At 47.2% G+C, this 23,580-nt stretch overlaps 6 protein-coding genes across 6 annotated transcripts in view; 4 read left to right on the top strand and 2 right to left on the bottom strand.

Annotated features, from left to right (window-relative positions):
• PCYB_011670 (POP1-like nucleolar ribonuclease) overlaps positions 1-904 on the top strand; it is a gene marked incomplete at its 3' end in the record, with an annotated part of 4,339 nt that extends 3,435 nt beyond the window's left edge. The window contains exons 5-6 of the mRNA XM_004220673.1: positions 517-609; positions 798-904. Coding sequence (XP_004220721.1) covers positions 517-609; positions 798-904 — 200 coding nt within the window. The remainder of the gene's footprint in view (positions 1-516; positions 610-797) is intronic.
• A 551-nt stretch (positions 905-1,455) lies between these two features.
• On the bottom strand, positions 1,456-2,081 carry PCYB_011660 (hypothetical protein; the record flags this gene model as incomplete). Its single annotated transcript, XM_004220672.1, has 2 exons — positions 1,456-1,664; positions 1,841-2,081. 2 exons carry the CDS (start codon positions 2,079-2,081, stop codon positions 1,456-1,458), a joined length of 450 nt encoding a protein of 149 aa, XP_004220720.1.
• A 1,329-nt stretch (positions 2,082-3,410) lies between these two features.
• PCYB_011650 (cloroquine resistance asscociatd protein Cg7) lies at positions 3,411-7,531 on the top strand (the record flags this gene model as incomplete). The annotated part of the gene is made up of 4 exons (XM_004220671.1): positions 3,411-5,300; positions 5,535-6,176; positions 6,455-6,568; positions 6,749-7,531. 2 exons carry the CDS (start codon positions 3,411-3,413, stop codon positions 6,174-6,176), a joined length of 2,532 nt encoding a protein of 843 aa, XP_004220719.1. The 3' UTR covers positions 6,455-6,568; positions 6,749-7,531.
• Positions 7,532-8,708: 1,177 nt separating this feature from the next.
• Positions 8,709-16,772, top strand: PCYB_011640 (cloroquine resistance associated protein Cg2; the record flags this gene model as incomplete). The annotated part of the gene is made up of 2 exons (XM_004220670.1): positions 8,709-10,607; positions 10,650-16,772. 2 exons carry the CDS (start codon positions 8,709-8,711, stop codon positions 16,770-16,772), a joined length of 8,022 nt encoding a protein of 2,673 aa, XP_004220718.1.
• A 406-nt stretch (positions 16,773-17,178) lies between these two features.
• On the top strand, positions 17,179-18,195 carry PCYB_011630 (glutaredoxin domain containing protein; the record flags this gene model as incomplete). The annotated part of the gene is made up of 1 exon (XM_004220669.1): positions 17,179-18,195. A coding segment is annotated over exon 1 (999 nt), but the record flags the coding sequence as incomplete, so codon positions are not given.
• A 708-nt stretch (positions 18,196-18,903) lies between these two features.
• On the bottom strand, positions 18,904-22,158 carry PCYB_011620 (cloroquine resistance associated protein cg1; the record flags this gene model as incomplete). Its single annotated transcript, XM_004220668.1, has 2 exons — positions 18,904-20,000; positions 20,421-22,158. The coding sequence occupies 2 exons, from the start codon at positions 22,156-22,158 to the stop codon at positions 18,904-18,906; spliced, it is 2,835 nt and encodes a 944-aa protein (XP_004220716.1).
• Between the last annotated feature and the right edge of the window lie 1,422 nt (positions 22,159-23,580).

Here is a 23,580-nt window from a genome sequence, read left to right as displayed (position 1 = left end):
ATAATGGGGCAAGCACAGCAACAAGGTAGAGAAGCTCAAAGAGCCAATCAGTCGCAGATACAAAAGCAGAGTCATGAAGAAGAATGCGCCCCCTGGGTCAGCAAAAACAAACGCGCAGATATATCACTTAGCAGAGGAGTCAGACGCCAACCGTGGCGAAAAAGGCAAAGGAGATGAAATAATTTTGGCCTCCAGGAAAATAATTGGCTACGTGTCCAGCGGTGGACATGTCCTCTCGAAGGGCCACGGATGCGGAGTTGCGCACATCTCCTTTTTTTTCCTTCTGGAGAATTTGCTCAATCACGCGTTTGTCCTGCGTCTGCGTAAGGATTGAGTGGCGCCCTGTGTGCAAGCCTCGCGTGGGGGGGGGCCCCCGAGTGTAGTCACCCGAGTGTATTCCCCGATGTGTATGCCCCCGAGTGTATTCCCCGATGTGTATGCCCCCGAGTGTATTTTCACCCATTTCTTCCACCCCTACACCCCATCATGGACACCTCCTTTCCCTCTCCCTCCCAGTTGCGTCGGACCAAATCAGGATAAACGCCAAGGGGCGGGAGTTTCCCTTCCTGGCGCTCATCAGGAATATCGACTCGGTGTACTACTCGCACGGTGCGTTTGGAGTAGCGGCCCAAAGCGGTCAGAAGCCGCTAGAAGCGGAGAGGAAAAAAACGCTTGTGTGCCCCTTGGTGGGCAGTTTATCTTCCCTCCCTTTACACGTGTTAATTTTTTTTTTTGGCGCAGTTTGGCTAGCTCTCATAACGGAAGATAAATATTTGCCTTTTTAAGAGGCCACCCAGGCTCGGCACAATTCGTACCACCGCGAGTTTATTGCGTATTTCTTTCCTTTTATGTTTTTTGCCACTTTGGGAAAGACATGGATCTGGTCATTCACCTGGCAGTATAACAAATTCGTTGCAAAGTTTGATTTCCCCAATCACTTTTTTTTTTTTTGTCAATCGTGTGCCCCTGTTTATGTCCCCAACGATGTGTCCATAAATAAATGGAGCACACACATGGTGGAACTCCTCCCACCGAGCTTTCAAATTCAATTAATTCTAAGTTGCATGATGTACGTTTTAATTGTTTTGTATGTGTATAATGTGAAGTAGATGAATTTTTAAACAAAAAAAAAAAAAAAAGAGATAGCTTGAAAAAGTGACAATGCGGGTATGGTCAGTTAACCAAATTAATTTGATGACGCTGTTTATGCTTATTTGGTGGCGGAAAGGATGCGAAATTATTTAACTTAAAAAAAAAAAAAAAGGGGAGCGGATCCGCGCAGTGGATAAACAAAATGGGTGTATAGCAATATATCACGCGGATAACTCTGGGACAACGTTTTTGCGATCTTGCGACCCCTACACAGGGAGGGCAAACCAAACGGAGAAAAAATCCACGTCACAACTCCCCCCATCCGCTTCTCATTCCGCCTCTCACTCCGCCTCTGCTTCTCCCTCAATAGGACGATAAAAAAACTTCCGAGTTGGCATTCTCCATGAAAATATTTACATACTCATTGACCACTTCAAAATTGACTTCGTCCAAACGGATGATGCCCCTCGTCTCAACAATTTTTAAGTCGTCCGACACGGTGCCTTTAATCCCTACGTACTTGGCGTCTTCGTTGAAGAGTTTGTCTCTGATGACGCAGTCGACGTAGTTGCCTGTGTGGTGAGACGGGTCGGAGGAGGGGTGTTGTTCCTCTGTCCAAATGGACGTGCATTAGAGGTAGCGGTAGCGGCAGTGGTGAGCTGGGGTTTGCTTCTGAAGGGAGAGAGTGCCCCATTAAAAATTGCGCTTGTTCCCCCCACCACTGCCACTTCCCCCCTTGTAGCCTTACCGTTGACCGACTTTAGGCTAATCATGTTGTCCTGCCTGCCAACAATCTCCCCGATGAAGAAAATGTCTTCGTTTATAAAATCGGACAGGTACTTCTCAGAAATGAGCTTCCCCACTTTGTGTTGTCTAAGCACTTGGTCATCGTTGTCTTGGTCGTACTTATCATACGCGTCGATGTTTTTCTCATCGTATGTGCCGTCATCATGGTTGGTCTGGTCCAGGTCATCTATATCGCTCATCATCTTTGCGGGAATGGGCGGCGCGTCAAGGAGCCGGAGTTGGGCTGCGTTCCTGTGTTGGGCGATCCTTCCGTTTTTCCCTACGAATCTGCTGGTTGGGGAAGGGGAAGCGGCAAAGTGTGAGGAGCGATGTGTGAGGAGCGATGTGTGAGCATCGACGTGTGAGTGGCGATGTGTGAGTAGCGACGTGTGAGCAGCGACGTGTCAGTGGTGAACGGAAGCGCCGACGTGAAACAGAAGGGAGCTTCTCCCCTCTTTTGGTGCCGCAAACACGAGGGGATCGATCCCTTTTCTTTATTCTTTTTTTCCACTTTCGCTCACTGATCAGCGAGGCCAGTGGTTCTTCTCGTCCTTCTCCGTTCAATTTGGCGCAAAGTGCCTCTTTAATTATATGTGTTATTTTTTCTCGCACAGTGGTTGGGTTCTTTCTCTTTGGATGCAAAAAAAAAAAAAATCTTAAGGAGCGAAGAGACGCATCATGGTTGGTGAGGCTTCTTTTCATTTTCCTATTTGAAAACGTAACGCAGCATTTGAGAGAAGGCGGGAAAAAAAGGGGGATTTTTTTTTTTTTTTTTTTTTTTTTTTGTTGTGCTGAGGGGTAAAGTAGGCGTATATTACACGAACGTCGAGAAATGAAAGAGGTGCGCTCAGGGTATTTTTCGTTTCCCCTTTGGCGTAGCTTGTAATTGTTTAGTCCCCTCTTTGGTGCTTTCTTCACGTTTTTTAACCTTCCTTTTACTCGTTATGGTCCTTCCCTTCGCACATTTTCCCTCGCTTCTGTTCAGTGTCGCCGCTTCACCGCTTCACCAATTCACCAATTCACCGCTTACCCACTTCACCGATTACCCACTCCTCCACCTCAAGACACTGGCGCCCGCTTCCCCCCCTCCGCGGCTTCGCAAATATGCCGTGGGCTGCAAAACGCCACGCCCACACATTCGCAAACATCATTGCGAATAAACACACCCTGGCTTAGGACCCCCTGTGTGCGTTCATCGGGCTCTTCCTCTACTTGCTGCTCTTCCGCTTCTCCGCGCCTGGTTGTGCGAGCCTGCCTCGTTGGTTGCGCTTTTAGGGAGGAGCGGCCCAATAGTAGTGCAGCCGTATCCCAACGGTAGTGCAGTAGTATCCCAACGGTAGTGCAGTAGTATCCCAACGGTAGTGCAGTAGTATCCCAACGGTAGTGCAAACTGAGCACCTCCCGACTGAGTAGACCCCCCTGTGAGCAACGCCCATCTGAGCAACGCCCTACTGAGCAACGCCCAAGTGATCACCCCCCCCCTGAACGCCAAAGACAAAACTTGGGGCATCCCCCCAAATGCGCGCAGTTCAATGGATACAGAAGAAATCGCCTGCGTCCACGTATCCCTCAAGTTCGTAATTTTTAAAAGTATCGAAAAAAATGAAAACAGCCGCTGCGATAACTTTATCATAAACTTGGCGGAGGCAAATGACATCGAGACAGTCAACAAGTCCAAGCAGTATTTCATCCAAAAGTTTCATCGAATTTTAAAGAAGAGAAAAAAAAATGAATACGAATGTCTGCTCAATGGAACAATAACTGAGATCGCAACGTTTCTGTCTCAGCATATGGAATTGTACATACAGATTAGCAAAGTGAAGTATGAGATAGGTGAGCACAGTGATGGTGACGGACAGGCAGGGGTGGATGCAGACGGGGTGGAAAAAGACGCGGCGGACGCAGACGTGGCGGACGCAGACGGGGTAAAGGCAGACGGGGTGGATACAGACGGGCAGCACCGCCCACTACGTGGCGACCACACGAGAGAACCAAACGGACGCACCAGCGCTGGGAGGAACAAAATACACCTGCTCAAGAGCGTAGACCTAGTAGAGGACGACATCCAATTTGAAAATGGACAGATTTACTTCAAATGCTTATTCAAGGATCTGCTAAGTGACTTTGAGTTTATTGATCAAAGGAAGTACGAGAATATTAGTAACTTTTACGTGAGCAACGATTTTATTTTTTCCATTTCGGTCAAGTTTGAGGAGTGCATGGTGGGGAGGAGGGACTTGGAGGGGAGCGACAAACGGGGCTGCGATTATGAGCACGACGGGTGCTATGGCGACCGCTACGCCGACCGATATGACGACCACTATGCCGACCGATATGACGACCACTACGCCGACCGCTACACCGACCGCTACACCGACCGCTACACCGACCGCCATACCAACCGCCATACCAACCGCCATGCTCACCACTACGCACGTCGCCCCCTCGACAAGCACGCACGGAAGTACTGGCACCTAGTGAACCTCTGTCACATGACCAATTTATTCTACCTGCAAATCAACTTTGATGCATATGAGCAGAGTTTCTTTCGTCACAACTGTGTAGAGGTTACCGTGGGGGACATGCTGCAAAGTCTTTCACCTAAGGAGGAGGACACCCAGGATGATACCACCAGGGGGGTCAACAGAAACGAATCTGGTTTTGCTTCACCAGGGGAGGGACCCGTCCATGGAATTAATGACAATCATCGTGATGGGGATGACCACCCCCCTACCGATGGCAGCTCTCCAATGGGATGCCATTTCTCATTGATCCTAATCGACCGAGTGGAAGAGCTTTATGATTACTTCCGCCTGAACGACATACACATTATTTTTAACAAGATACAGTTGAAGGTCGAAAAGAAGGGAGCATTTTTTTCCCTTGATAAAAAAAGTAGCGATTTGTGGATTCGTTACAAAGACATGGAAAGGATGACGTGCCAATTGAACACCGTGGGTGGGTCTACCCCGTCGTTCAACTTTCAAGCCACGATCATGTCTATTTGTTTGCGTCCTCGGGGGGGAGAAGGTGGGGGGAGGTTTATCAATTCTTTGCGATGGGGAAGTAGCGGCGGTGGTGTTGGAAGCGGTGACAGCGATGGGGGTGGCCACACAAGTGGGAGTAGCATAGCGGCTTATCCGCGTTATAAGAATGAGAAGTACCCCTACCGGAGAAGCAGCAATTCCCCCAGTTGGGACCCCAGAGTTCGCTCACACAGAAAGGAGTTGGGCTCCCACAAGGATCACTTGCTCATGTGGAACTTGTTCCTCTCTGTGGAGCGCTGCCACATCCTGGAGCTGAGCAACATTTACGCAGAAAAGAGGAAGACTCGGCAGAGCGACTTTTTCGTGAAGATCGAGTCGGGCCTTCTTGAGCGGTGCTTCATATCTCCGTTCTACCCCTTCGAGGAGAACCGGCAGGTGGGTGGCACGTCCGCGCAAGAGAGCAGCTGCGGCGAACTGGCTTCGTAGTCACCGCCTGGTCACGCGTAGCCACCACGTACACGTAGACTTGCCCTTACCCGTACACGTAGAATTGCTTTTACCTGTACACGTATACTTACCCTTACACCTATACTTGCTTTTACACGTATACTTGCTTTTACACGTAGACTTGCTTTTACGCGCATACTTGCTCTTACCCTTACCCCTCAGATCGAACTGAAGAATTGTCACGTGAGCCACGACTTCCAGGTGAAGGGCGCAGACCCCTGCGACCAGCTCGAAGGCAAATCGATACACTTCAACTTGGCTCTGCGCGAGGAGAACACTGAGGGAGAAGAAGGCATCCATGGTGACCCCAATGACAATATTGGCAGCGGAATCAACATCGGAGTGGGGGAACTGCCCCTAAAAAATATGTCCAAGGAATTAAAGAACACACTGATGAAGGAGAGAGGAGCATCTCCACAAAGAGATTACTATCAGTTTGACTTTTGCGTACCTCTTTATTTACACGTTTTTAAGGAGAAATATTTAACGTCAGAGTTAAGTGTGCAGGTGTTTTTGAGCGCACAGCAGGGGGGGGTCAATGAAGTTGGAATAAAAATTGGGTCCCCACAGGAGGAAATGCTCACAGTAGACGAGAAGGGAGATCATCTAGTTAAACGTCCCCCAAAGCATGACACCATCCCGAGCAACATATATGAATTCAAACTGTGGAAAGAAGAGGAGGAAAGGAGAATGATGGAGGTGCTAAAAAGGAGGGAACAAAATGTGATGAAAAAATTGATAAAGAAATATGAAGCTATGGAAAGGGAAAGAAAAAACGAACTTGAAAAAAAAAAAACGAATTAAAAGAAATTGTAATTAAAGTAAAAGAAGAACAAATAAATGTAAAAAAAAATGAAAACATTGTCAAATTAAAAGACAAACAATTAAATGACGAAATATATATTTTGGAAAAAAAATTAAAAAAAATTAAACACGCTTATGAAAAATCGTTGACCTATTTTAAGCAAAAATTACGGAGGACCCATTTAGGGGAAAGTCTCGTAAAAGAAAATGACCAGCTCGTTGCTAGTTACAAAACTGCTCTGACAAAGGTGAAGAAATTAAGCAAAGAAAATGAAGAGATGAAGACCATTTTGGGGAAGTACAACAGTAGGGATAATGCCATTATCAGCAACACTTACTTTGAGGAGCTGAAGGACGAACTGAAACGCCTTAAGTTATTTCACCGACAAACGGTACAGTCGCGCGGCTGGGGGGGATACACACACGAGGGGGAGGGGGAGGAAGCGCAGGGGAATGCGCAGGGGAAAGCGACACACAGCATGAGCATCGGCAGCATCAGCAGCAGCTACATAAGAACTGTGCGGAAAAACAGAAAACGAATTATCCAGCTCGTTGGTAATTTCGTGCCACAGATTGAACAGATTTACGACTTGACGAATGACGACTTGCTGGAGGAAAAGGTCCGCTCCATTTTGAGGGACGTCCAGGAGGTCAGGCTCATTCTGCGAGCCGAGGCGAAGGAGTTGGACCGTACCTCCCCCGGGCACTGGCGGGGAGACTCGTCAGACGGGTTGGCAGGCCAGTCAGCAGACCGGATAGGAGGCCGCGTAGCAGGACAGTCAGCAGACCGGATGGGAGACCGCATAGCAAGACAGCCCCCCAACCAGTATATGGATGTATACGCAGGCGAATTCCCGGACGAGGTGCTGGCCATCCGCACCGACCCATCGCGAACGCTGAGTAGGAACCCACCAGGGAAGGTGCCCCCGCTAGGAAGGCACGCAAGTTTGGCTAGCCACCCGAGGGGGAAGAAACCACCCCCACAGAGGAGCCTTCTCAAGGGCAAAGGGGTGGCGGGCAACACCTCAAAAGGGGTAGTCATCCCCTCCAAGGGGGTAGCCATCCCCTCCAAAGGGGTAGACGCCCCCCTCAAAGGGATAGGCGCTCACTACAGGGAGGCACCCCCCCACGCCAAGCTTCTAAGTGAGAAGCGTGGGAGGGCCATCCCAAAGGACTCCGCCGCGACCCCCCAAACGGACGGATTTAGAAAAAGGGACAAGCCAAAGACAAACGATAATGCGAACATGATCGAAAATTTAAAAAGCGAAATAAAGCGACTCATCGAAACTGGAATATATAATGAGGACGACACGATTATAAAAAATATGAAGAAGAAGTTAAACGCGCTGCTTTGAAGGGGGACATTTAGGAAGCTGCTGGAGGACATCCAAACCCTGGCGCCCCTTTTTTCTCAGCACTTTACATTGTTGGCATATACAAGTGGAGGGATGAGCGCTAATCGGAAGCACCGCATATGTGTAGTTATCATACTCATCCGATTTTAATGACCACTCCGCACATAGCTTATATTGGGGGCACACCCTTTTTAGTGTTCTTCGAACGTTACAAAAGGAAAAAGAAAAAAAAAAAAAAAAAACGAAGAGGCATCGCTTCCCCTCTGAGTAACCATTTTTTGTTGCATACCCAACCGAGGGGAAGGGGGACGAGTACGTTCTTTTATATCGTCACACACAGAGTGTGGCTGAGAGAAGTACTGGAAAGGAGTTTTCCCGCAGAAGGGGAACGACCTGACCTTCACGATCACCCATTCCACGTCGCTACATCATATGGCCGCTTTATTTTTTTTTTCTCCCCCGCGAGCGACTCCAAGGAGCGTTAGGCAATTCTTTTTTTTTCCCCAAATGAAAAAAAAGAGGGCCATCCTAGTGCCTTTTCAAATTCGCTCACGGGCACGTGTACGTGCACAGAAATCTATCCGCGTATATGTATTGTATTCCTATCCACACGCAAGCCTGCCTATACACGTATGCTTCCCCAAGCGAACACCCCCCTAGTTTTTAATTTGTCGTTTTGGGGGGAACCCCTTTTTTTTTTTTTTTGTCACCTCAAATTTGTTTAGAGACTCGCACAAATTGAGAAAATAATTTTTTTCTGTTGTGATGCTACTGATTCATGCGTTGCCCCTCTTTGCGCGCAACCAATTCGGCGGTGAGAAGCATCAGTGGCGCCGCAGGCAAGTTGAAGCCAAGTCGCAGCCAAGTTGCAGCCAAGTTGCAGCCAAGTTGCAGCCAAGTCGCAGCTCATGCGCAGCCAAGTCGCAGCTCATGCGCAGCCAAGTCCAGCTGAATCGCATCTCAATCGCAGCTGATGCGCAGCCAGGCCGTAAGGGAGCCATCGCGCTGACCGCTCCCCCGCGGTGTGAAGTCAAATCGGGTTTCCGCCGAATGGGTGCCAGGGGAGCCAACTTACAAAGCAGCCCACGCGCCAGACCATGTGCAGAGGCATGCGGAAGTTCTCCCCCTTATGTGTACCGTCTGCACAGAGTACTGACGCGGTGGCTTCTCCTCCCAAATGATGACTCTGGGTGGTAAGGACGGGCCGGACCGGCCAGACGGGCGAGAGGGGCGAGACCAGCCCATCGACAGGAACTCCCCCACCGTGGGTGGTGCGCACCACGCGGATGGTATGCCCCCTGCGGATGGAATGCCCCTTGCGGATGGTATGCCCCTTACTGATGGTATGCCCCTTACTGATGGTATGCCCCTTACTGATGGTATGCCCCCTGCGGATGATGGCCGCACCGGAGAGGAGCCCCATAACTACGACGAGTGTGACGACGGCGAGGAGTACGACGACTACAAAGGAATCAGCTACGGAATGATGCTGAAAAAAGTGGTACGCAGGTCCATAAATGACTGGAGTCTCTTCTGCGACCGAGTGGATAACGACAACGGAGAAAATTGTGATTACCTTAGAAGTGCCCTCATCCAGTACTGCAGACACATGAGGGAATGCTTCCTAAAGCTCCAGGAGTTAAATACATTCAGGAGAAACCACAAAGAAATTAGTGATATAATTAAGCTCATTTTAGAATATAGAGAAAATAATAAAGAACTTAAGAGCAAGTATCAGTATGACTTATATCTCTGCAAAGTAAAAATTATGGATCTCCAAATCAACGAAAACAACATACTTTGTGCTATTGATTTATTATCCACAGGGAGGTATACGAGGTTCCCACTTCTCTTCAAAGGGATCCTAACCAAACCCACAGAATCCTTCATCCCAGACTTAGACATAAATCAAATAAACATTTTAAAAAAACGAATTATGGATGAATTTTTGATTAATTATTATTCATCCAGGATACCTAAGGATAGAGTAAATTTTGCATTTTCTGACGGATTCATAGAGTTAGATGTGGTTAGCGAAGTGAAGGTCTCTCTCATCACCGATTTTGTTACATGGAGTGTAGTCAAGGCGGATATTTTTTTTCTACGCCATATGAATTTGCACTCTTCGCATAACTTGAATCTCATCAGTTTGGTGAGCTATGGAGTTGTGCAGAAAATGAGCGAAATGGCGGCGGGATCGGAGATGCGTGTAGCGGCGGACGTGCCCCAGATGGGCGCTGCCAAAGAGGAGGTGAATTCCCCCTCCGAAGATATTGACATGGGGAGTTCCAATAGAGATGCGGTGACTTCCAATAGAGATGCGAAGACTTCCAATAGCGACGCGGCGAGTTCCAATAGCGACGCGGCGAGTTCCGATAGCGACGCGGAGTGCTCCAATAGCGACGAGTTTTTGCTAAAGACAGACGAAGGAGGCGCCCACCACAGGGACAAACAAATACACAAGGACCAAAAGAGGCATGCCCGAATAAATCCCATCGAGCAGCACTACCACAGAGAACGGGAAAAAAGGACGCAGGCAGAGGAGACACTACCATTGGCAGACGTACTCTACGAAATCTACAAAATCAGTCACTTTTATTGTAGTGTGCAAATTATGGAATTTTTTAAAAGCTGTATAAATCAGTATAATACGTTTAACTACGCAGTGAAAAAGGTTTTTATTTATAAGTGCTTCTCAAATAGCACAGTGGAGGTCACTCCTTCTTGTTACAATTACAGTCTTAGTGATAAGGATGCCTCACTTCATTTGGACATCCATTTGTATGAGTGTGAACTCACCAAAGGAATGTATCACTGGTTCGAGAAAATACCCCTACTTGATCAATATAGTAAAAAAAAAATGATACTTAAGTTTGTCCTAAATAACGAAAATGGGAATATAAAAGTTTTTTTGTGGCCATTCAGTTTTTTTAAAAAGAGGAAAAAGGAAAGCATTCACACGGATGATATTTTAACATACTTCGAATTTATGTACTGTGGTATATTGCAGAGGAGGATGAAGAAGCTGTTCATGTTTGACCCGGCTCATATTCACCTAGAGAGTTGGTTCACTCGGGTGGCAAACTGCGTTACGCGTTTTTTGTTCTCCATTTTGAAGGCATTCAGCTTATCCGGAGGGGAGTCACTCCCCGGCGTAGGCAGCATGGATCACAACAGGAGCAGCGAGACCTCCTTCGTAAACAACGCAATTGGTGTGCATGAGTTGATACATGATTACTTCTTCGATATGGGTTACATCCGTGGGGAGTTGCACTGCGAGGACGAGGGGGTGGACCGCCGAACGGGTGGTGTCACCCCAGGCGGGGCAAAGAAGAGCGAGGAGGGGGGCGAATACAACGCGGAGGGAGGCAAATACAACTCGCCGAGTGGCAAATACAACTCGCCGAGTGGCAAATACAACTCGCCCAGTGGCAAATACAACTCGCCGAGTGGCGAATACAACGCGCCGAGTGGCCAAAACAACTCGCAGGGAGACGCCAAGGTAGGCGTGACGCCCCTGCAAAACCGCATTAAAACAATACTGATGAGGAAGCAAAACGGAGACTTCTGCCTTCTAAGGTACACCTTCTACGGACAGAAAATCAACCTTTTCTTAAGTAGGCAAAGTGAAAAGCTCATCATCATGTGCCACTGGAATAGCAAAACTTTTATCGATATGATCAGTCTCCACTACGACCTTAAGCTGGTCATATATGTGGTGTACCTACTGAAGCGATTCTCTCTCTATGTGTACATGTATAACGAGTTGCAAAAAAGATTTCTACAAATAAATGCTGGAAGGATATTCAACTATGAGCTAGACAAGGATGAGTTCTGTCCCAATTTCTTCGTTTACAAATTGAAGCTTTATGATCTCTTAAAGAAATATAACTACTCAGCAAACATCGTTTTGACGAAGTTTCTTCAGAGTTTTCTTTCTTTTATCGATTTTTATTTTTATCTTCCTTGTGATGAGGAGGTGGACGTGACACAGGGGTCCACCCATGGGGGGGGTACCCTCAATGGAGGGGGTACCTTCAATGGGGGAACCTTTGAGAGGGCTCTCCGGAAAATGGTACAGGGTGGGGTTGAGAAGGCAGGCGGTTGGTCTCACTCGAAAGGGAGTGCTCACATGGGAGGAAGCACCCCCAGTGAGGCTAATCGTATTGGCAGCTTGGAAGGGATTCATTTTGATGAGTCCAATTTGAGCGGCACCACCCCCCTGCAGCAACCCAGGGACAGTAAATATGAGGAGAAGACCCCCCAAGAAGGGAAGAAGGATGCTTCATCAAAAGACCCCTTCCGAAAGAACTTCTTCTCAGTGCTGTATTTCACCATCTACACATATGACCACACCCCCCTGTTACTAATCCTGATGATAGAAAATGATTGCATACACAAAACGTACATTGTCATCTGTGAAAGTAAGGGAGTAACTTTGGGGACAGAAAAAATACGAGGAGAACAAGGGAAGAACAAGAAGAAACAATTCTTTACCATTCCATTAATACATAGGAGTTACCCCCTTGTAAATAATGTTGATGATTATTTGGACGGGGTACGAGACATGGTGAATCGATTTTCAAATTTATTTTCCACTTTGGGGAAACTCCTACAGATGAATTCGCGGTGTCCCGTTTTTTGCAGTCGGTTTTGTGTAGCCCCGCCCGGGGGTGGAGCGTTGGGCGGAGGGGTCGTTCAGCATGAGGAGACTGCCCAGGGAGGAGGCACACGTGCGCAGGGCAATCTCAAAAATGCGCAGGGCAGTCCCACACATGCACAGGGCAATCCCACACTTAAACTCGCCTCCGACCAGGCGTACTCCCGACTGAGGAAAGAGACGAAGAAGAGTTTCTTCGACCTTCAATACTTCGTGAGTAAGAACCAGTCCAAGCGGGCGCCCCCCAGAGGGAGCGGTGACCCCCGCCCGGACGAGGCGAACCCGGACGAAGCGAGCCCAGCCGAAGCGAACCTGGCCGACCGCGAGAAGGAGAAATACCCAGCGGACTACATCACCAACTACCTGCTTCACCTGGAATGTGATCTCGACGCGGAGCACTACTCGAGCGAGGAATTTCTGAGCAATCACGAAAGAAGCGAGTACCCCCTCCTGATCAAAGTGAACACTTATGGGTCCTTTTTTTTTGAAGTCCCCGTTCGGAAGAAAAAACTCCTCAAGATAAGGGACTTGGATATGAAGAGAAGCACGGAGGTTTCTTTTTTGTGCTCCAATGTGGCGATAAATGTGAAGATTGAGCCACTGGGAGGGGAAGAAGGGACAGACGCTCCCCCGGAGGACTGGGTGCAGATGAAAAAAATGTACGTACTGCTCAAGGACGACTGTTCTTCAACCAGCATTCTTCACCTCTTTTCAGTCATGAGCAAAATCTTTTCCGTGTGGAATTTCTTCCCTGAGCTGTACTATCTGGAAAAAATCATGTCACCCGATATATCCATCCGCAGTTGTCATTTGGGAAACATCACTGTTGAGTATCACTGTGGGGTTAACAAACAGATTGCATGTTCTGTCGTGTTAGACATTCTCAGTGGTGGAGACATAACATCCGGACAGTTGGATGACCCACCTGATGGATCACATGCCACAAATGGAGGTCACAAAAAAGAGCCCTTTTCAAAAAGCGTAGGTGAAGTAGACACAAATAATATGACGACTAACCGCAGGATAAAACAAACGAGCGATGAAGAAGACGCAGTGGAAAAATTACTTTTTTTGGACATCTCTTTTAAGTCCCCCTTTGAATGTATTAATAAATTATTTTCTCGAGAGAAGAAGAAGCTCTACTTGTATTTGAAAAAAAAAATTTTCAGCCTACTGAGGTTTCTCTTTTTGACTTTTGAATTTCATTACAACCTTTATATTCTAATTAACAAGACGAGTGAGCATTTGAGAAAGATCCATTTTTTGCATCCAGTAGACCTCCTACACGACGTTGAATTTAATTACGTTAATCTCCTGACTGTTATGATGACATTAAAATCGTTTAGTAACAACAAGAAGGGGGTGTTATCTTTTTATTTTATTCTTCACCCAGGACATTTCTCCAAAATTGTGATCATACCACATTACAGGGGTACCTACTTGGGTAGGCATCAGAGGAGGGAGGTGTCGATAAAAAATTTCTTCAAAAGGGGGAAGTTGGTTCAGGGGGGACCTTCTACTCCCCAACGGGGTGCCGAAGAAAAGGATAGGAATGAGGAGCGAGGCGGGGCTATACAGCCGCGACAAGTGCCTACGAAAAGTATTTCCGGGATGGGTTCGTCGTCTCCTCCTTTGGCAAAGGAGAGAGGTAACCAGTGTGGTGACGGGCATGCCGATCAGCGTGGTGACGGGAGTGTAGATCAACGTGCAGGTCAACATGGCGCCCCACCCAAGAAGGGCCCACGGGAGCACCCAGACGAAAACGACATAACCACAGTGGAAGGAAGTGGCGCCAAAAGTGGAGAACCACCCAACACACAGGAAAGCGGCATGCTCATTGACCACCTGGATGAGGAAGACCTATTCATTTATCTCTTTTCCCATTTTTGCTACATTATAAATTTGAAGAGAGTAAATCAGTCTACGATCTACACTCCGGGTGGAGACCTCCATAGTGATCACGATCATGTAAATCCACCACGAGAGAGTAGCAGTCACCACCCTTTGGAAGGAACAGAACACGTCTCACTTGGAGATGGTGCCATCGAGAACGATTTAAAAATTTTCGAAGAATACGACGTGTTTATATTAAATATAAAGTACTTGTTCAAAATGAAAAATCAGATTGTCTTTTCGGAAGTTTTTTTCTTTCCTCCATTTTTTCTCTACACCATGTTGTACCCTTTTGTGGAGTTTTTGAAGACGTTAAAATGTTGGCTTGTTTTGTTGGATCAGCTGAGACTTCACTATTCGGATATTACCTTGACTTGGTCCGAGATAGGCGACGTTTTTCAGCACGTAACTGCGATTAGGAGGAGGTGCTCTCCGCCGACTGCTCCCGAGGGGGGCGCTCCAACTGGGGAGAAGCTCCCCGGGGCGGACAGCCCGCCAGGCGCGAACCAAAACGCAAATGTGAAAGCAGATGTGAAAGCAGATGTGAAACCCGATGTGAAAGCCGATGTGAAACCCGATGTGAAAGCAGATGTGAAAGCCGATGTGAAAGCCGATGTGAAACCCGATGTCAAACCAAACGTGCAAAGCCTACAGAGCGGATCGCCCCCCGAGGGTCACGCAAATGACCACCGCCAGGATGACGAAATAGTTTTGCACCTCGTGTGGTTCCTTTACAGCACCAAGGATTTGTATGTCGACACGGCGTCCCTTGGCGAGGCGAAAACTTACAAGCGGAGTTATGCGGCCCTTTTGGGTGACTCTAAAGAGGTGAATCAGGAGGATTCCCCTGAGAGGGGTGATGGCGAAAGCGGCGATGGTAAAGGCGGCTATGGCGAAAGCGGCGATGGTAAAGGCGGCTATGGCGAAAGCGGCTATGGCGAAAGCGGCGATGGCAAAAGCGACCATGGCAAGGGCGACCATGGCAACCGAGGTGAGCATAAAAAGGCGAAGAGGCAAGAGGAGGATGGGCCGCACAGCGCGAAAGATCCCTTGTGGGGGGATCACCACCCCCTGAGTGAAGCCAAATCGGAGGAAATACAAAACGTGAAATGGGAAACCGGAGGAGACAATCCCGTAGCAAAGAAATGGACGCACACAACGAATCACCTGAGCAGTACCCCCTTTCATATGAACCAAACAAACACGGACAAATTGAAACATATGATTAACGCCTACTCCCACAGCAACGATGACGTTTTTTTAAAAAAAAAAGCTCAAAAAATCTGGTTGGGGAGGAATTTTATCCAGAAGTCGTACGCCCTGCGCATTTTGGAACCCAAAAATGGGGACCCCCCGTACAAAGAGGGGAAACGATGGGACGACCCTTTGGCGGAGGGAGGAAAAAATGACAATATCGGGGCCCGCCACGCGGGCGACGTGCTTACGAAGATAAACCCCTACAAAGCAACGTCCACTCGAAGGGAACCACAAAACGATTTTGAAAATATGTTTTTTTTTAATGAGGAAAAAATGCTAATCGGAGGCATGAAGAATGCGAAGAGTTCTGCCACGTCAGGAGAAAATGAGTACAAAGGGGATATGCACTACTGGACCAATTCAGTTGGCATATATTTCGAAAATGTGGGGGAGACTGTGGAGGAGGAGGACTGCTGGTTTTATCGCAGTAGGGGAAGGGTACCCACACGGGAAGGGCAAATAGATAACCACGGTGAGGTGAAAAACCGAACGAGGAAATTCATCCTGGAGGAAGAAAACATACTGAAAGAAAACTCCAAAATTAATTCAGCCCTGAATATAATTTATAACTATGCTAGAATATGGCTCCCAAAAATGAATCACTCCAATATCATTTCCTTTTTTCGAATCATAAATGAGACAATAGTCGATAAAAAGAATATATGTGAGTTGTGTTCTCTGTTGTTTAACTCTGTTTTGTCATACCGAGAACATTTAACCTTTTGGATGTTTCCAAGTAGAGAAGGTGTATCAATGCCATTCGTTGAAATGGAGTTTGTACCTGAGGGGGTCGATGACCTGGTTGCCGTGGCGGGTGGGAAAAAAGGGACCTCCATTTTCCGTAATAAATGGATCGAACTGCTTGTTCCCGTGGAGGATGCGATATACGATGGTTATCTCGTGGAGGGAGAAACCAACAGAGGGGTGATGATGGATAAGATGAATGGTGAGGAGGCCCATACAGGTGTCGACTCGGCTACTCCCAGCAGAGGGAACAAAAATATCACCACGGGAGGAGGTAATGACGGCAAGCGAGGGAACTGTCATTCCACCCCCGCAACAGAAAAAACGATTAACATAAAGTACAAATTATGGAGATATATGCCCCCCCCTTTTAAAAAAAAAATGTATGAACAGGAGGTTAAAGACATTATGGGGGGACCCAATGAAAGCGTGACGCTCACGTTTAAAATATCATCAGTGTTGCCAATTAAAAACTTAAAGGAGGTGCACATAAATGACGAGCCGTTCGTGAAATTTCTGGTGAGGCACAAAATCGACTTAAATGTTGCTCACCAGAGGGTCATGACCATTTTGCAGAAATACAACCTGATGGCAAACTACTCCCTCGTTGCCACGCAGACCGTCCTCCACCGCTCCACCTTCGAACTGCTGCGCAAGGGGGGGGACATCGACAACGACACAGGGTGAGAGAAAAGCGGCGTGCTGGCGTCTGCCATTCGGAGGAGAAACACCTCCCCCGCTTCCATTTCCGTTTTCGTTGCCATTTTCGTCTTCGTTGCCTTTGTTTTTTTTTTTTTTTTACTTCCCCCTTCTCGTGCCACAAACCGTACGTTTTGCGAATTCCGCAAGGCGCTTTCCCTAACGCGCGGGCGACCATGTACAAATAAGTTTATCATTTCACATGCGTGCCACAGCGGGGGAATAATAATTAAAAAAAATCCACGCACGTATGTAGCAACTGTGCACGTAGCAACCATGTGCGCGGCTAGCACGCGTGCGGTTTGCCTATATACGCTTATGTTGCACACCTGAGCAAACGTTTGTGAACTACTGCTTCGATCTCTCCCCCCTCCCGGTCAATGCCTTCCCCAAGTGTTAAGGCAAACAACATGAAGAAGAACAGTAAGGTGCCCCATTTGGTTTGCCTGCTCGGCGCCTTCCCACTGTACGAAGCCTTCTCGAATGAAAAATCGATAGAGGGTCTACACCACGATAATGGTACCCCTGCAAAGTTACGAAAAAAAAGCAAAGTGGTCCATTTGGAAGGCACAAACATAAATAGCAAAAGAGCATCGTGGGGAATTAAAATATTGTCTCCTCATAAAAATACGGCAATAACTTCTAATGAAGGGGAAACAAAAAGTGAGTTAAGGGAAAATGTAAAGGGAGTGAACAAAATATGTGGCGAAAAAATTGCTCGAAAGAAATGGGAACCCCTGTGGAGGTACAGCTGCCATGGGAGTCGCCAACTTGCCGAGTGTGAAAGGGCCAATTCCAACGGTGAGGAAACAGGAGGACGAATTTTTGCACGCAAAGCAAACTGTGAAAGTGGTAAGGGAGGGAAGTTTCAATTCAGGGAAGATACCCACCAGGGGAATCATGTCGAAATGGAGAGGGCAGATCAATTCAGTGGCGAAGAGCACACCCAAATGAGCAGTCTCGAAGAGCACACCCAAACGAGCAGTCTCGAAGAGCACACCCAAATGAGCAGTCCCGAAGCGCACACCCAAATGAGCAATCCCGAAGACGAACCCTGCAGCGACACCCCCAGTGAAAGCGAAACGCAAGAGGAGTTAACAGAAGAAGTAATTAACTTCATCGAAAGTATAATTAAAAAACACAAAATAGTTCTCTTCATGAAGGGTACAGCTTTAAACCCATTTTGTAAATATAGCAAACAAGCAATACACATTTTGAAGCTAAACAAAGTGAAAGAAATTAGGACTGTTAATATTTTGGATGATGAACAGTTGAGGAGATCTTTAAAAATTTACTCTGAATGGCCTACCTTCCCGCAGTTGTACGTAAATGGGAAATTCGTCGGGGGCATAGACAAACTGCAGGAGTTACATGACGGGAAGAAGCTAAAGGGCGTCTTGGAGGATGTGTAGCAGTGTGGTGTTTGCTAGGTGGATGTCCCGTGCGTGGGAGCCAACAACGAGGGGCTACACTTTTGGGGGTGAACAGGGCTTCACTTGGCACACACAGATTTGCCGCGCCACTTGTCACGTACATTGTATATCCCAGGGGAAAGACCTCCCCTCACCCTCCTTCCCCTGTGGGCGTTATCCAAAACAAAGGTGTTTCAAACAGGTTCGCAGTTGAACGTGAAAAAATAAAACGCGCTTTGGGCTGCGCGCAAAAGAAAAGTTGAGTAAAGAATGAAAGGCACAAACTGGAGGGGGGAGGCTCTTCTGAGGTAGGAAAACCCTCCCGGATGGCTAATCCATCGAGTGAAACGTAGAATGAAATGAAAAATGTACAACGAGGAGGTGACATTTATGGACATATACACTGCATAAATTGGGGGGACTTAAATGGGTAGTCCACAATCAGGGTCTGTTTGTGTGTATGCGCTAGTGTGCAAATTTGGGTACGACACACCGCGCATTTTGCCTGAACAAACAGGCAAAAAAGAGGATTTTTTTTTTTTTTTAGCTAGCAGCTGCAAACAACATGAACAGTTCAGGCAAAACGTTAAAGATAAAGAAAAGAAAAAAAAAATATATGGTCACTCTTTTAACACGATTGGGTGGGGGGTCCTACAGAAAAATGCCGCAAAACAAGTGAAAGCGTCATAGAGTGACGGGCGAACCGGTCAAAATATAAGGTTGAAGAAGTCATACGGGAAAAGCTTCCAAATTATATGATCCTTTTTTGGAATGTAAAAATGAAAAAAGGAATTGTACTGTTCGAAAAACTGCGACAAATGTTCACTGTAAATCATTTTGTCTCCATAAACCAAACTGGACTCGGGAACGTACGCGAAGTTGAAGTGGTCATCATGGAATGGTTGTTCTTCGCTCACGTTGAGTCGGACGTTTTCCCACGCCACGTCAGCAGTTGAGTGTTTATCCTGTTTCGCGTGTGAAGTTTCTGTACGTTTGTTAGGATGGTCCGTGTAAGTTGAACGGTCATGTAAAATTGCGCCTCCCTTTTTCCCGTCTTTATTAACCAAAAGGAGGTAATGCACAGAGTTTTGAACTTCGGTTGGGTACTCGAGAAAGAAATGATATTTCCACTCGGCTGGCGCGTAGCACATGTAATCCCAGCTGACCACCACTGCTTCGTAATTCCAGTATCGATGCCTCACAATGTTGCCAATGTGAAAAATGGGGGTTCCTTTGTACACTCTTTTTCGGATATAATTTCCTAACCCGAAGTCATATTTTACGCCGAACTCCATTTTAGTGTTCCTGGGCACGGATTCGAGTGCGTGCATGTTTTTTTTCTGCAGCATTTTTTTTTTTCCCTGAAACTGGTGCAGGTAGAGCTTGTCTGCGTCACTGAGGTAGGGGTCGTCTAACGCGGGCTCTCCCTCTCCACAGCTCGCGGAGGCACTGTTGCTTCCGCTTCTGCCTCTGGAGCGGCCCACCCTCTGGGCGCTCGCTGCAAACACATTTCTGAAACACCGCACAACTTCGTTCTGCGATTTTAAAGACGTGTGCAGGGTCGGGTGGGCGCAAAGGACGGGAGACGACACATGCACGTAGTAGTGGCACTCCGTGGTCTGAAATATGTTCACTATGTTTGTCTGCGTCTCGTTCTGGTAATGCAAAGAGCAGTCAAAGTAGATGGTCGTTATGTAATCGTGTACATCGCCAAGAGAGTCTCTGCACCGTCCTCCCCTCAAATCAACCGCTAACGCTTTGTAGAAGTTTTCGTTCCCGTATTTTAAAATCTCCACTGGCTTGTCTATCATGTATGTGCTTATGTATGGAATTCGGTCCGCGGCAAAGGAGAAGTAGGGAGGAGGGGTGGCGGCCTCCTTCACGGGCGTAATTGTGGCTTTGAAGGTCGCTAGGGGCGAGTGGGCACTTTGGCTACGTCCATCACCGCTACCGCCGCTACTACCGCCGCTACTACCGCCGCTACTACCGCCACTACTACCGCTGCTACTACCACTGTTACTACCGCCGTTACGACCATTCTGAGTGTACTCCGAGGGGGAGGCCGCAAAAACCGATGACGACGAAAGGACAGTCGCCGAGGCGGGCGCCAAAATGGATGAGGCAGAAAGTTGGTTCGCCGAAGGGGGATAACCCTGCGAGGGGAAATCCCCCCCGGAAAAAACAACCGCATGATCAATGTCCGTCTCCGGAGTAATCGATATACCAGCCGATTGAGTAATTACCCCCTTTTGTGTCTTCAAATAATTTTCTGCATCTTTACGATTCCTATAATTCATTTTGAGCACAGGAAACGCATCATACATTTTTTCGAAAAAAGGTTTTCCTTCATTTGTGGAGCGATCAGAAGATCCAAGCAAAGTAAGGGGGTACTTTACTCTATCATATGCGTCCTTCTCATATCGAATGACGCTGTTGGGTAAGCATACTTCGTAAATATATTCGTCATGCTTACTGAACTGGAAGCACTTATTCATTAATCCTTTTAGCAATAAATGATTGGGTGGGTTTACCCTATCGGTGTAATCACAGAACATATATGCACTAAGAGTTACCCTGTAGAGATGCTTTACCTTTGGAAAAAATCCATTCAACAATTTATTTAGGTTCTCCTTTAACGCTCTGAAGTAACTCTCACTGTATCTGTACATGGAAAAGGTTTTAAAAAAGTAAGGCTCCTTGCTTGCCCATTTGTTTTGAATAATTTTGTACAATTGGGTCAAATTCGCCTGAACATGTTCATATATCTGGAAAATCAACGGGAAATAATATCGATGCAATTTTTCAAAGCTGTTAACTCGTAAGTTATTGTTCCCACATATGTAAAGGACTTCAAATAAATAGGTCCCATCGCTGTAGTACTGAACTACGGTGTTGTTAACGAAGAGTAGATCTTTGTCATTCTGGTAGCTACAAACACATGTGTGTTTTTTTTTCTTAGTTGGGATTTTTTTCTGATCATACCTTTTCGAAACAAATGAGATGGATCTGTTTAGGCAGATTTTCAGTTCATTCTCACTAGACGGTGCAAACACATCAATGCAAGCATTTTTTATGGTTAGCATTTTCCCCCTTATCATGTGATTTTTTAGCAAAACTTGTTCGTTCACGTTTCGATAGGTTCTATTTTTATGATAGGCATTGAATTTGTGTTTGTAGAATATGTAGTCATACATTTTTTGGAAGTTGCACTGTATGGCTAGGCGTGCGTTCTTCTTTCGTTGAGCTACGTTCATTTCGTTAAAGCTGTGCTTCTTTGGGGACCCCCTCCTTCCTGTGTGGTCATTCTTTATTGCGTGGCTGGCTTCCCCGTATCCGTGGCCACTCCCTGTGTGGTCTTTCTTCATTGCTTGGTTGGCTTCCCTGTATCCGTGGCCACTCCCTTTGGTGCTTCTTCCTGCTGCTCCTTCTTCCTCTCCTCCTTTTTTGCGGGTGGTTGCTCCCGCTTCCATTTTACTTCCAACCATTTGGGTTGCCGCCCCTTCCCATGTGCCTGCCGAGGGGAGATCATTTTGTGTATCTAATTCGTAATATATTCCTTGCCCCTGAGAATACTTCAAGCGGTAATTGCTTCGACGTAGTTTTTCCTCCACGTACTTGTTCATCCCTTGGGGTGTTTCTTCTCCTGCCGTTTTAAATACCTCCAGATCATCACACACCGACGACAGTGCTACCTCTTCCGCCTCATCCTCATAGGGAGAGGGAAAAGGAGTCCCCCCTTCTCTGACATCGCCAAACCTGCTAGACTTTCCTAAGAGGCACAGAAAGGAGTCATTCCCAATAGTTACGTTGGTGTACTTATGCGGACGGTCGTTGTGGAGGAACTCGCTAGGTATGCTGTAGTCTAGCTGTATTTGATATTTGGTGTTTACAAAGCAATGGCACACTAGGTGGGTGAGCGTCACTGCAACGAGCACCGGCGCAAGCGCAGGCAGGGGCGGCATTTTCTCCTCTCTTTTTCTTTCTGCAAACGAGTTCGTGTATTCATCATATGGTTCACGCTGCCTGACGCTGTGTGTGCTTCTTCGAGGGGATCCTTCGTCGATTGGTTCGCCCGTCGCGCTACCGCTTCTTCTGAGTTGCCTCGCCCCTACAGGTTGCTGCTTAAACGTCGCTGGCTGCTGCTTAAACGTCGCTGGTCACTGCTTAGCCGCCGCGTGTTGCTGCGTAACCGTCGGAAATTGCCACTTACCCGCCGCTGGCTGCTCACTTTCTCAACCACTCCGTCGCCCCCTGGAGCGTATGCCAGGCACAACGTGCAGACTTCACAAAAAAAAGGAAACGAGAGGAACGAAGCAGGGACCGCGCAGAGTGATTCCCCTTTTGACGCCGCTTTGCGCATGCATATGTCGTTCGTTTGTGTTTTTTTTTCGCTTCGCGCCGCCGCGTTGTTTCTGCTTTGCGTTCCCATTCGCTTTAGCTTCGCCTTCCGTTTTGTAATTTTTTTTGCCACATTTTTGCCCCATTTTTTGGCCCATTTTTTGCCCACCATTTTTTGCCCACCATTTTTGCCCACCATTTTTGCCCACCATTTTTTGCCCACCATTTTTTGCCCACCTTTTTTGCCCACCATTTTTTGCCCACCTTTTTTGCTTTTTTTTTCCGCCCTTCCTTCTACACGTGCGGCAATTTGTAAAACTTTCCCCCCAGTACTCGTTGGTCTCTCCCTTTCCCCTTGCCACGCTCCGCCGCTTTACAAAATGAAGAACTTTGATTAGCACATTTTATGGTGCGTAGCTGAGCGGGTCATATTTCGTTGCTTGGTCATACGAGTCAATTTTTTTTTTTTTTTTTTTTCCGTTGAAAAGAAGATATCACGCAGCCTAGGGGGGGGGTTCCCCCCCCACCCCCCTCCATAGATATATATTTGAATGTACGCACGTGTATACACCTGTTTACGCTTTTTTTTTTGTCGAATGTTTTACAAATAGAGCGCCTTTTTGGGGAGACTCCCAGCTTCCCTCCGTTTAATTATTACCAAGGAGAGGGGTGAGGGGAACAAAAATGAAAGAGTGAGCCTTCCCCCATGTGATGCATCCCACCAAGGGGGAGAATTTAGTGTTAGAGGTGTAGGTACTCCCCCGGTTAGTTGTGCCATGGGACGAAGTGCCTCCCCAAATGAGCGTATTCAGTTGGCAGGCAGTTTTGGAGAGATCTTGGAAGGATGGCACAGCTTAGTCGAAAGTTGGGTTATTCACTCGAGAGGAGCGATTCCTGAAAGAAGCTGCAGTGCCTACGCGACTATTGCCTAGACAACGGGAGATGCGAAGAGGCAAAAAGACCCCCTAGAACCACGAAACGTCGCGTAATTCACTAAAACCATGATGAACAAACCACTTGCAAGAATAAAGAAAAGAAAAAAAAAA

This window comes from Plasmodium cynomolgi, chromosome 1 (genome assembly GCF_000321355.1).
Source record: "Plasmodium cynomolgi strain B DNA, chromosome 1, whole genome shotgun sequence".
Taxonomy (NCBI): Eukaryota; Apicomplexa; class Aconoidasida; order Haemosporida; family Plasmodiidae; genus Plasmodium; species Plasmodium cynomolgi.
This window is presented reverse-complemented; position numbering and strand designations above follow the sequence as displayed.